This window comes from Lutra lutra, chromosome 16 (assembly GCF_902655055.1).
Source record: "Lutra lutra chromosome 16, mLutLut1.2, whole genome shotgun sequence".
Lineage (NCBI taxonomy): Eukaryota > Metazoa > Chordata > Mammalia > Carnivora > Mustelidae > Lutra > Lutra lutra.
The window spans coordinates 50,912,698-50,926,360 of NC_062293.1; the positions used below are offsets into that span (position 1 = coordinate 50,912,698).

At 42.2% G+C, this 13,663-nt stretch overlaps 1 protein-coding gene across 5 annotated transcripts in view; it reads right to left on the reverse strand.

Annotated features, from left to right (window-relative positions):
- Window positions 1–4,574: 4,574 nt before the first annotated feature.
- AKAP10 (A-kinase anchoring protein 10) overlaps window positions 4,575–13,663 on the reverse strand; it is an 87,798-nt gene continuing 78,709 nt past the window's right edge. For all 5 annotated transcript variants that reach the window (XM_047706822.1, XM_047706816.1, XM_047706818.1 and 2 more), the window contains one exon: window positions 4,575–6,394. In XM_047706822.1, coding sequence (XP_047562778.1) covers window positions 6,389–6,394 — 6 coding nt within the window. In that variant the 3' untranslated portion in view covers window positions 4,575–6,388. The remainder of the gene's footprint in view (window positions 6,395–13,663) is intronic.

Here is a 13,663-nt window from a genome sequence, read left to right on the forward strand (position 1 = left end):
CAGCCCAAAGTCTCAGCCCTGGAGAACATGTCAGGTGCACTGTCCCTGGCAAAGGCACAGGGAGTGGGGTGAGGGGGCGGTAAGGGAGGAGGGAGACCGTGGGGCTGAGACTAGACTGTGGCTTCTTCTAAGCCTTACCCCATGGGGAGACACTTGCCTCGATGTCCAGACCTGCTCAGTGACAGACAGTGGGGTGGTGTTTGGGTGTTCTTGGTGTTAACCTCTGAACACTAATAAAGGATGTATGTGCTTGTTTTGGTGATTTACGAGGCATAAGCCTCAAATTCCCTTTCTGCATAGCATGGACATCTCCAATAAAAGGGAATAGAAATAGTTCCCAATTTATAGGAACGATCTGAAGGCAGTGACTCTCAAAAGTCTGGTCTCCTGAGCAGCAGTAGCATCACCTGGAAATGTGTTAAAAATGTGAATTCTCAGCCTTTACCCCAGATTGACTAAATCAGAAACGGGGTGAGGCCCAGAACTCCAAGGTTTAATAAGTTTCTCCAGGGGATCCTGATGCATGAGAAAGTTTAAGAACTACTGCTTTAAAGCAATGGATGGAATGTTTTCAAGCTCCAGTCCTTTTCCAGAAACCTGCAGCGTCTGGTACACTAGTCTTTAGTGAGTACCAACAAGCATCAGGAGGAGAGAAGAGCCAAGGGTAACTTACAACAGAGCCAGAGTGGTGGGGAAGAGGGCTGGTTCACTGCCTCAACTGGCTTCCCGGGCCTCTGAAGCCTCAGCGCCCCCTCATAGGAGGGGAGAGTAGGTACTTACCTTTCCAGTGCCTGGCACAGTGTTAAGTACTCAGTCCTGCTGCTTGCTGCCATTATCATTCAAGCAGAACTCAGGAAGAGCTGATCACCTCGAGGCATCAGCTCAATGGCTAGCTAGGTTCTTCCAAGGCCAAGATTTTGTCCCACGCACGTGTAATAACTTTACACTACTAGCCTTCTTGTTTCTGGTTTCTAAGAATTCACACTTCCCAAAGCTCTGCGGGGAGCCCCAGGGGGCTGAGACCGATCCTGTGGCCTCTTCTCAGCCTACCCCACTCACAGAGCCTTGCTTGATGGCCTCAGACATCAAAGCGCCGCCCCTTGTTGTCAGGCAGGTGCGCAACACCTGTTTCTAGTCTCGCAGGGAGTAAATGGGATGGTGAGGCAGCCAGTCCTCGAGGGGCGGGTGCTTTCAGAGGAGCGACCCCTCCTCAGGCCCCTCTACCCTGTGGGTCTCCTTTCTGGGTCAGGAAAGCCTAGTGACCCCCTGCTGGGCCCTGTAAGGAAAGAGTGTTAAATCATAGGCTCAAAAGGCTGGCTTGAGTCCAAAAAACACCAGCGATTATAGATGGAGCTTCCAACTTCTATCTCCTTCTCAGTAGAATGGAAGCTCCAGGCGCCCTGGAAGCTTGTCTTATTTCCCGAGTCCCTGCACTGTAAACAGAGCCCGGCACTTAGTAGACATTAAAATACTTCGGAATAGGCAAACATTTGCTAGACCAGTGGCTCTGCTATTAGAAGGAACAAAGGTTGCTCTCCGTCAAGAGTAGGAAACCTAAGGTCTGGGTGGAGCCCACTGGGTGCTGGTGAGCACGCCAGGCCGGCCTGGCGCTGGGAGCTACGCACAGTGTGGAGGCCCAGGGTGCTGTTTAGCCAGGGCTTTTCCACGAGGTGCGTGGTGGACTCTTACTGTGACGTAGGCAGAGGCCAGCTGGGGATCATCTAGGGGTGAGCCTGAAGGCACATTCAAGATGGGGGCCCCCGATACCTGAAGTTAGGGGAAAGGCCAGTCACCACAATCCTATTTGCTCCTTGGCAATTCCCAGCTCCCTCAGAACTGAACTGAAGCCCATGTTTCCTAGGCAGCTTGCCCGCCCGCCAGAGGGCCCAGCTGCCCCAGACTATGCTCGCAAATAGCAGTGCTGTAGCAGTGGTGTAGATGCCTCTGGGGGGGTCTGGGGGGGCACTACCCACCCTTGGGCAAGGGGTTTAATTACTCCAGGTGAGTTCAGACACTCATTGTACCAGAGCAGGTGGTTAGAGGGGAAGACACTGAAGAAATATTTGGTTGCATAAAGTTACTGAGGCAGAAATAATCACTACCCCGCGTGACGGGAAAGCAGATGAACTTCTTCCTCCCTGAGCATGAATGTCCTCTAGCTTTTGCTCATATGGATCCTTCCAACACTCGCCACGCCATGGCCATTTCCGCCTGTCCCAAATCCATACAGTACCACACTTCTTACTCCCAGCCATTCCCAACCCTGCCCAAGCAGAGAGGCCTTGTAAGTGCCCACAGTGCTTATCCACCAGAGGCCTCCTACCATAACTGTTAGTGCCGGTCTCCTAAGTTGGAACCTTGAGGGTTTTGCTGGGATTTGCTCCCACTTACGGTTGCAGCCAAAGGCCAGACATCTTACCTAGCCCACGGAAGTGGTCAGCATGTACCTATTTCGTAATAAATAGGCAGTGGCCCTCCATCATTTGAAGCTTATTATCAGTTACTCATTGACAGAAATGCCCTCTAGGCACGTGCACCCAAATGTTTACAGCAGCCATGTCCACAACAGCCAAACCATGGAAAGAACCTAGATGTCCATCAACAGATGAATGGATAAAGAAGATGTGGTATATATACACAATGGAATACTATGTAGCCATCAAGTAACGAAATCTTGCCGTTTGCAACATGGATGGAACTAGAGGCTATTATGCTGAGCGAAATGAGTCAATCAGAGAAAGACAATTATCAGATGATCTCTCTGATACAAGGAATCTGAGGCAGGGTGGGGGGTCGTGGGTAGTAGGGAGGGAAAAAATTAAACAAGATGGGACTGGGGAGGGAGACAAACCGTAACACTCTTAATCTCAGGAAACAAACTGAGGGTTGTTGGGGGGGGTTGGTGGGGGATGGGGTGGCTGGATGATGGACATTGGGGAGGGTATGTGCTATGGTGAGTGCTGTGAATTGTGTAAGCCTGATGATTCACAGATCTGTACCCCTGAAGCAAATAATACATTATGTTAATAAGAAAAAAAATGCCCTCTATTTCTTGGTTTATTACAGTTGCTAAAAGCAGGGATGGTGTTTATCCTTTGGAAGGATAGGAAACATGGGCTTCAGGAAAGCATGAAGGGGTCCCAGTGCTGAGTAACTCCTCCCTACAAAAATGAGGGAGTGTCTCTTAGTTCCATTAGTTGAGGACCCCACTTTGAGAGAATTCACAAAACCACCAAAGATTTAGTAAAGAAAAATTCTCCCGAATGTAGGGGTATTTTGCAAACATGCTGAGGACACACGATCATGAGTTAATTAGAGCAGTCTGGTAGTACTTTAGTCAAGGTCCTTTCGGTTGCATGTAATAAAAAGTCACTTCGGACTGATTTTTGAAAACCCAAGAGGCATTCTAAGGATACCTGAGGGACGAACAGGGTCCACAGGAAGGAGGGAAAACAGATCCAGAAACCCGTGAAGGCCTCGAGGCTACTGAAGTAGCCGATCTGATTTGCTTGCACTCATGTTTCTTTCTACTTCTAAACCTCTCTGCTTGCCTGTGCAGGGCGGCTCACGGGTCTCGACTTTCTTAAGGGCCCTGCACAAGCTGCAATCCCAGAGGGTCTCTCTCCTTCCCCTTGCAAAACTCTCAAGATAAAGAAGTGTCTTGGGCCTGTCTGGATGAGAAGTTCGATGCTGGTCTCCTCAACTGGTGGGGAGGGGGAGGGGAAATGTCCCTGGGTACAGACATGGTCCCCTTTCCCGTAGGGAATGAGGGCAGCAGCAGCCTGAGTCAAGCAGGCACCCCCAAACAGTGTCAGCAGAGAGAGAGGTCTGCTGCTTCGGCAGGGGCTTAGCTGCTGGTACTTAAAACAACAGTCAGTAACTGCCTACGATGCCTATGATACCTTCCCTCCAAGTTCCTGCTGACCGCTTCACAGTTCCAGACACGTGCACTACTAACATTTCATAAAGCTCTACCAAACACTGAAACCCAAGATGGAAATGTTACAAAAAGTTGCTCCCTGTTTTTATTGCTCTTTGCTGGACTTGGTTGATGTTTGCTTTTTACTTTCATCAAATCTTACAGGAGAGATGAAGACACGGCAAGTTACAAAGGTACCGCTTCTGCACTAATGTCTGTTCTAACAATCTGGGTTGGTGTCAGCCAACACGATAAAGATGGATGTTAACAGATTCCTCGAGCCTATGAAAATCCTGCCGAGGCATCGTATTTTGTGGGTGCACTGCACAGAGCCTGGAACACAGTGGTGCTCAAGGACACACTGAATCCAATTCCAATTTTAATGTAAGTACAAAGATCTACTTCCGATCAAATATTAAATCTGGCTAATAACTGCAGGCCACAATCTGCTCTGTGTCCCACAGCAGGTGGGGCAGAAGAAACTAACGAAGTCTCCAACTTGCTGTTCTCCTCTTTTAAGAATCTTACCACATCTCTAGCTCAGAAGCACAAAATGTATACGAAGAAATTACTATATAGTAACTGAAAGCACAAGTTTCAATAGCCTAGGGTCTTAGAGAAATTGTTATTCCAAAACATGCAGAGGCAGCAAGAGTCACCCAAAACCACATTTTATTCTATGACCTTTATATTGCTTTTCTGTTACTTAAAGGTTGAAGCAAAGTGAAAGGATGGAAATATTTTGTTAAAGGAACAAAATAAGTTAATCACAGCAAATACACCTAATAAAACCTCAGGGTCTATGCCGTACACTCCAAACACAAGACTAAGTCCAGGAGTGGCTCATGTCTGGGTTTTTGTAGAGCAAATGGAAATATTTGGAAGAATCAACACATTTCAGTAGAAGAGCCATAAATGCCCTGAAAGCAGAAAGTTGACACAATTTTAAATATAATTCATATATATATATATTTTTCAAATCAAACACAATTAAATAGAATATGGTTTAAGTACATGAATACTTTGCTTTAGAAGAATAACAGAGGTGGTACATAGTACCAAAAACTTATACACAGCCTTTTCGCTTCTTCTGTTGATGAAACAGTGTGCCTCTATACAATCAAATATTGCAATGGAATAAATTCTCTATTCATTCAAGACTTTCTCAAGGACAGAGGTGATTAATAATTATATATATTTATATATATATATATAATTTTTTTTTCCTTTTTTTTTTTTTGCAAAGTCTGAGCAAAAGCAGTAACACCTAAGAGAACGTTCGTCCCCCCCAGTCACGCATTGTGAGGAGGCGTGGGCACCGGGGGCCCATGGAGTGTGCTCGCCAGTGGGGCGGCCCTGCTGATGGCAGCGAGCCCCGCACCCAGTAGCTGACCGAGGGAAGTGCAGTGAGGGAGTCTCCTGCTCTCCTAGAGAGAGAAAGAGAAAAGGCCACCACCTGCACACTTCCCAGCTCACAGCAAAGAAAGGGGAGGCAGCCAAGGTCAAGTGCTTTTCCTGCCCCACCCCACAAACCTTAAAAAAAAAAAAAAAAAGAAAAAAAAAAGAAAAAAAAAAAAAAAACCAAAACCCATACAATCTGGGAATAAACATTTTGTCCAAGGTATCACAGGGGGAACTGGAGTGATTGTTACTCCTGCTCCTTTTCCTCACGTATTCTGAAGGGAAAGCTAAGTAACTTGGAGCAGAGCATTCTAGAAGAGCAAGTCTTCGTGCTCAAAGTAAAGGAGGCTCATCTTTTTGTTAGCAGGGGAGACTGGTTTGCAGTACACCACATCTCAGGAGCAATTAAAATGTGAAAATTGCACACTGTCACCCAAGGGAAGGACAATGTCACTGAGACTCAACCCGTCAGTTAGCCTCCTTCCAAATTAATGCCTCTGTGAAGGAAGACTGGCAGGGAGCCCTCGCCCCAGTCTGCTGAAGGAAAACAATCCGCTAGCACCGCACCGCCACTCTGAGCTGCCTGGCTCTCGGAGGGGCTGACTCACCTGTCTGCTCAGGCCAAAGCAAAGCACTTCCGGCACCTGCTTTAAGGATACTTGTAGGGATGGGTCACGGCTACAGTATGTGCGTCAATCATGTATCAGCTCTATGCTTATCTGCCTCCCACAGTATGTGGTCCCTGTCTATTCCAGTGGACTAAAACTCGTTCATAAATGGGTTATTGCCATTGGAAAGCTATTAATTTTCTAGTAATGTAAACAATACCACTTTGTCTCTTTATGACTTTCACTGTGTGAACATCATGTGCAGCAAATATGTCTACATGTCACTCTGCTTAGGATGGAAGTCTAGGATTGTCTGCCAGTCTTTCTTGGGAACAACAGTGATATATCAGTGAAAAGAAATACAGTGCTTTGTTTTCATTGGCTGTGTTGAAGAATCCAACCAGAGCAAAAAAGTTCTCTTATTTTTCAAAAGCAGATTTCCTTTCTCTCAGGTCTTGTGTCATAGCTGAAAAAAGGGAAAAGAAAAAGGTTAAGGTGCATTTTTATAACCAGGGACATATTATCATGACAGATTAAGGTTAACCAGCACTTAGTGTTTACTACATACCAGCGCTTTTGACAGTGAGGATCTGACTACAGTCTTGAGGTAAAATGCTGTAATTATTTTCATTTGCATATGAATGAACGGAAGCTTAAAAAGGTCAACCAGCTCACTCTAAGATAACAAGGACTGGCACCCAGGTCCGCTTTTATCTTTCCCTTTTGGCAATAAATAGTAAAACGAAACATCTATTCTCTGACAGAGTAATTTGGCTTCTAGGAATTAACCGTGCACCATGCTCATAAGAGAGGGCAAAGATTTATATACATACACATTCACTGAAGTACTGTTTGTAACAGGGAAAAACCCAAAATGACTTAAATGACAATCCACAGGGGAGTCATTAAATCAGGAGAGCCATAATACAAAATACTCCAATACCTTTGGAAAGAAAAAAAAAACCCCTCTGATTTCTCCCCACCTAACACTAGGTTTCTGAAGTGGAGACCCCTTTCCTCATAGCACTGGGGAGGAAAAAAAACATCCCAGAAGACAAGGTCCTTGGGACATATACACATGCAACAATTCAGAAATGCTGTGAGGTAGTTTATGTTAAATGCCTAAGAACATTCTATAGACCAGCGTAAAGTAGGACATTCAAAGAGAGGCTTCAACATGGGCTAGAGAGGCTGGGTAATCTTTCATGGAAGTAGGATGTCTTACTTCCATAAAATCATGGAATGAGACTCAGAAGGAGATCTTATGAGACTGTCTTGTTCAATTTCTCTCATCTACTGATGAGGAACTAAGACTTGGAAAAGGAAAATAACTTGCACAAGGTCACATATGTTCATTAAAAGTGGAACGAACAAGTTCTGTTTAGCCCAGCACTTCTTTCATACCAATACACCACAGATCCCTAAGGACAGGCAGGATAGGTATCTTAGCCAGCCAAAGAGAAAGGCTAGCAAGCTTAAAAACCAAAATACAGCAAAATGTATCTGTATATCCTAAAAATAAAAAGCACATGATAATAAAATCTGAACATACAACTCAAATAAAAAGCCTTCAAATTTTAAATATCTACTCTCTAAAATGGTGCCTAAAAGGACATTTTTCGTATTGTTAAACATTTAATCCTCAAAGATAATGGGGAATCACAACTTCATACACCTTGATCTTGCTCTTTGCTATTTTAGGTTTGCCTGAGCCAGTGAAGATAAATATAGATAAAAATTATCACCCTTAAACAAAAACGAGGATAGAATCTGCAAAAGTGAACAGAAAGTTGGTGTGAATCAGCTCAGTGCAAAGTTCAAAAGCAAACCAAGCTCTGGTAAGGACAGTTCTCTGAGTAAACAGAAGCAGAGAAAGGGGTCTACCAGGCCTCAGTCTAAACACAAGCCCTCAGAACCACTGTGGGTTCTGTGGGATGTCATCTGAACATACTTAATTCTGATTCCCAATTTTTGCTAATGTAAGTAACAGAGTAGTAATTTCCTGCCTTCATAAGGAACACGAGCAGAAATTCTCCTATTGCCTTAAGTCTCTGTGAATCAACTCCAGTTAGAGAAAGAAAAATTGCTGAAGAAACTGGGAATGTCTGGCTTGAAGAGAGGACTGGGTGTCAGAGGGGGCGGGGAGGGAGGCAGGGTATGCTACACGGCAGCCCTCAACTTTCTGAAGGTCACTTGCAGGGCTCTCACACATCCAACTAGAACCAGCTGGTGAAGCTGTAGAGAAACAGAATATTAGCTTGTGGATATTCTGAATACAACTCCTTCCTCAGAAAAGTTGTTCTGCAAATATCATCTCCCAGTCTGTAACTTGCCTTTTCATTTTCTTTACAGGGTCTTTTGACAAGCACAGGTCTCTACTTTGGATAAAGATCAATTTATCGATTTTTCTCCTTTATAGCTCATATTTCATATGTCTAAGAAATTTCTGCCTAATCCCAAATCATGGATTTTAGTTTTTAGCTCTGACATTTAGGCCTATGATCCATTTTGAGTGGATTCTGTATGTGCTATGTACATTTTCCTCCCATACATATATCTTTTTTTTTTTTTTAATTTATTTGACAGATAGAGATCACAAGTAGGCAGAGAGGCAGGCAGAGGGAGAGGAGGAAGCAGGCTCTGCACTGAGCAGAGAGCCCGATGCGGGGCTCGATCCCAGGAGGCTTTTAACCCACTGAGCCACCCAGGAGCCCCATCCCATACATATATCTTGATGTCCCAGTACCGTAAACCAGAAAGACTAGATTTTTATCACTGAACTACCTTGGCATGTATGTCAAAAATCAACTGACTTCATATATTTGGGTCTACTTCTGTATTCTCTGTGTCTACCCTTATGCTGATATCACTCTGCCCTGATTGTGCAGCTTGATAGTAAATGTGTCTACGTACTGTTGGTCTTCCAACTTTTCTCTGCCCCCCACCCCACCCCATATGTCTGTCATTCTAGTTTCTTTAAATATTCCAGTTACATTTTATAATCATCTTGTCAACTGGTCAACTTCTACAAAACACCCTGCTGGAATTTTTATTGTGATTGTACTGAATCTTGGATATCTTGTACGGCATGGAGAGTATAGTCAATACTGTACAACATATTTGAAAGCTGCTAGGAGAGTAATCTTAAAAGTTCTCATCACAAGAAAAAAAATTTGAGATCATTTTGCAATGTACATAAATATCAAATCCCTATGTTGTAGACCCGAAACTAACATAATGTAAGTCAGCTACGCCTCAATCATCATCATCACCACCATCATCCTGGGGAAAACCAGCACCTTAACAACATTTGCGTCTCTTATTTAAATCTTTAATTCTGCTCAGTTACAGTTTATATCGTATAAACCTTACACACATCTTGGTAAATATATTCTTAGAATTTTATGTTTTAGGATGCTACTGTAGATTGTATCCTTTTTTAAATGTCAATTTCTGACTGTTAATTGCTGGTATATAGAAATGTACTTCATTTTTACATATTAACCTTATAACATTTAGCATTGCTAAACTTAGTCCTAACCCTTTTTTTATAGACTCCTTAAAATACTACCGTCCAAAAGACCTTTCTGTGACAATAGAAATGTTCTGTATTGTACGTACATGGCTAGTCACAACCACACTGGATAAAGCAACCTTAGGAATGTCTACATAAATGATAAGGTCTTCTGCAAAGAAAACCAGTTTTACTCCTTCCATTACAATTTATAGGCCTTTTCTTTTTTGCCTTTTTGCACTGGCTAGGACTTCCAGTGCAAGTGTCCTTGCCTTCTTCCTAGAATTACACATGATTTTAGCTGTAAGTTTTATCAGGTTAACGGGGTTCTGTTCTGTTCCTAGCTTCCTGAGAGCTTTATTGCCAGTGGTTGAATTCTGTCAAATTCTTTTTCTTCATCTACTGAGATGATCATAGGTTTTTCTTTTTATGATGAATAACTCTAATTGATTTTTTCCTTTAAAAAAAAAATTTATTTATTCCAGAGAGAGAAAGAGAAAGACTGAGCCAGTGTGAGTGGGTTGAAGAACAGAGGGATAGGGACAAGCAGACTCCATGCTGAGTGCAGAGCTCAATGTGGGGCTTGATTCTAGGACCCTGAGATCACGACCTGAGCTGAAGTCAAGATGCTTAGCCAACTGAGCCACCCAGTCATCTCAGCAACTGATTTTCAACTATCAAAGCAAACCTGCTTTCCTGGGATAACCCCCACTTGTCATGACATATTATCCTTTTTATATACTGATGATTGGTTTCCTTGTATTTATTTATTTACTTACTAATTTGAGAGCACTAGTGGGAGAGATCTTAAGCAGCCTCCCTGCTGAGTGTGCAGCCTGATGCAGGGCTCAATCTCCTGATCCTGCACTGAAACCAAGAGTCAGATAGAGCCAGCTGAGCCGCCCAGGTATCCCTTCTCGTATTTTTGTTAAGGATTTTGTATGTATGTTCAAGGGAGACACTAGCCTGTAGTTTTCTTTTCTTGTAATGTCTTTGGTGTTAAGGTAATGCTAGCTTCATACAGTGTGTTGGGAAATATTACCTCTTCTTCAATTTTCTAGAACTTTGTCTAGAATCAGTATTATTTCTTCTTTAAATTCCATCTAGGCCTGGAGCTTTCCTTGTGGGAAGGAACCTGATGTTCTCTCTCCCACCCCCCAATTTCATTGTTATGACTGACATAACACTGTGTAAGTTTAAGGTGTATAATGTGATAATTAAATATATTTTTGTGAAATGATTATCACAATAAGATTAATACATCCTTCACCTCTCATAAATACCTTTTTAAAAAATAGTAAGAATACTTAAGATCGATTGCATTAGCAACTTCCAAGTATATAATACAATACAACTAGAGTCCCCACGCTATGCATTAGATCTCCAGAACTAATCCATTTTGTAACTGGAAGTTTGTATCCTCTGACCAACATCTCTTCATTTCTCCTAACCCCCAGTCCCTGGTAACTACTATTTTACTCTGTTTCTATGAGTTCAACTTTTTTAGATTCCACATTTAAGTGAAATCATACAGTATTTGTCTATGTCTGACTTATCTCACTAGGCATAATGTCCTTAAGGTCGATCCATATTGTCACAAACGTCAGGATTTCATTTTTTTTTAATGGGTAAATTTTCTTGATGCATTCAACTGTCAGTGCCACTTGGGTTATTTCTATGTAACACCTGGCTATTATAAATTATGCAGTGAACATAAACAGGGGGTACAGGTATCTTTTTGAGGTAATAATTTCACTTTCTTCAAATATATACCCAGAGTGGGACTGCTGGATCTATATGGTAGTTCTATATTTAATTCTTTGAGGACTCCCCATACTATTTTCCAAGGTGCCTGTACCAATTTCCATTCCCACCAACACTGAACAAGGGTTCCTTTTTCTTACATCCTTGTCGACACTTGTTATTGCTTGTCTTTTTGATAACAGTTATCCTAAAAGGTATGAAGTGATAGTTTACTGTGGTTATAATTTGTACTTCATTAATGATTTGTGATATTAAGCACCTTTTCATGTACCTTTTGGCCATCTGTATGTCTTTGGAAAAAGGTCTTTCCAGGTCTTTTGCCCACTTTTAAATTCAAAATCTTTTTTTCTATTCAAGTCCGTATATATTTTGGATATTAATTCCTCAAATTCAATTTAGCAGACACAGTATTATTCAGGCTACCTATTTCTTCTTGAGTGAGCTTTGGTAATTTATGTATTTCAAGGAATTTCTCCATCTCATTCAGGCTGTTGAATTTATTAGCATAAAGTCATTCATAAGATTCTACTATTACCATTCTAGTAAATCTAGGATCTGTAGTGATGTCTCCTTTTTCAATCCTGGTATTGGTAATTCCTATCTAATCTCTTCTCCCCCTACCCCAGTCTTGGTAGAGGTTTATGAATGTAACTGGTCTTTTTAAAGAGCCAGCTTTTGATTTTTCTCTATTACCTATGTAACTGATATTCTTTTTTTTTTTTTTAAGCCCAACAATGGGCTTGAACTCATGACCCTGAAGATGCTGAACTGAGATCAAGAGTCAGATGCTTGGGGCACCTGGATGGCTCAGTTGTTAAACGCCTGCCTTCAGCTCAGGTCATATCCCAGAGTCCTGGGTTTGAGCCCGCATCAGGCTCCCTGCTCCCTCTCCCACTCCCCATGCCTGTGTTCCCTCTCTCACTGTGTCTATCAAAGAAATAAAAAATCTTAAAAAAAAAAAAAAAATTCGTATGCTTAACTAAGTCACCCAAGTACACCCCATATTCACTTTTATCTTTAATATTTCCTTCTTTGGGTTTAATTTACTCATTCCCTAGTTTAAGACAGAAGATTGAAAACTTTTTTTTGGTCTAATATAAACATTTAATGCTATAAATTTCCTTCTAAGGACTGCTTTAGCAGTATTCTACAAATACTGTTGTGTTTTATTTTAATTCAGTCCAAAATATTTTCTAACTTCTATTTTGATTTCTTCTTTGACCAATGGAAGACTAAGAAGTATGCTACTTAATTTCCAAATACTTGGGGGATTTCCCACATATCTTCCTGTAACTGACTTCTTGTGTAATTCCTTTGTGGTAAGAAAACAGACTGTATGATTTCAATCCTTATAATTTACTAAAAATTGTTTTATGGCCCAGAATATAGTATGTCTTGATAAATGTTGTATTTGCAGGCCAAAAGAATATCTGCTGAATGCACAGTCTATAGATGTCCCTTGAGTCAAGCTGGTTGATGGTGCTGTTCTATTCATTACTGAGACTTTAACCACTATGGATTTGTGTATTTTCCTTGTAGTTCTAGCAGTTTTTGCTTTCTGTGTTTTCAATCTATTATTAGATACATAACATTTAGGATTCTTGATGTCTTCTTGATGAACTGATCCTTTATCATTTAAAATGTTTCTTTTTGCCTGATAATATTCCTTGTTTTGAAGTTTACTCTGACTTGTAGTAATACATGCAGTCCAAATTACTTTTTTTTAAAGAGTTTGTTTATTTATTTATTTTTTAAAGATTATTTATTTGTTTATTTATTTGACAGAGAGAGATCACAAGTAGGCAGAGAGGCAGGCAGAGAGAGAGGGGGAAGCAGGCTCCCCGCTGAGCAGAGAGCCCGATGCGGGGCTCGATCCCGGGACCCTGAGATCATGACCCGAGCCGAAGGCAGAGGCCTAACCCACTGAGCCACCCAGGCGCCCCTGTTTATTTATTTATTTGACAGAGAGATCACAAGTAGGCAAAGAGGCAGGCAGGGGGGGGGGAGCAGACTCCCCACTGAGCAGAGAGCCCGATGTGGGACTCCATCCCAGGACTCTGTGAGATCATGACCTGAGCTGAAGACAGAGGCTTAACCCACTGAATCACCCAGGTGCCCCAGTCCATATTACCTTGGATAATGTCTGCATGGTACATCTTTCCCATTCTTTTAGTTTTAGCCTATGTCTTTATATTTAAAGTCGGCTTCTTACAGATAGCATCTAAGTAGGTTCTGCCATTATCTAATCAGATAATCTGTTTTAACTAGACTATTTAGATCATTTGCATTTAACATGGCAATTTATATGATTTCATTTAAACCTACTATCTTGCGGGGAGGTGAACCATGAGAGACTATGGACTCTGAAAAACGATCTGAGAATTTTGAAGGGGTGGGGGGTGGGAGGTTGGGGGCACCAGGTGGTGGGTATTGTAGAGGGCACGGATTGCATGGAGC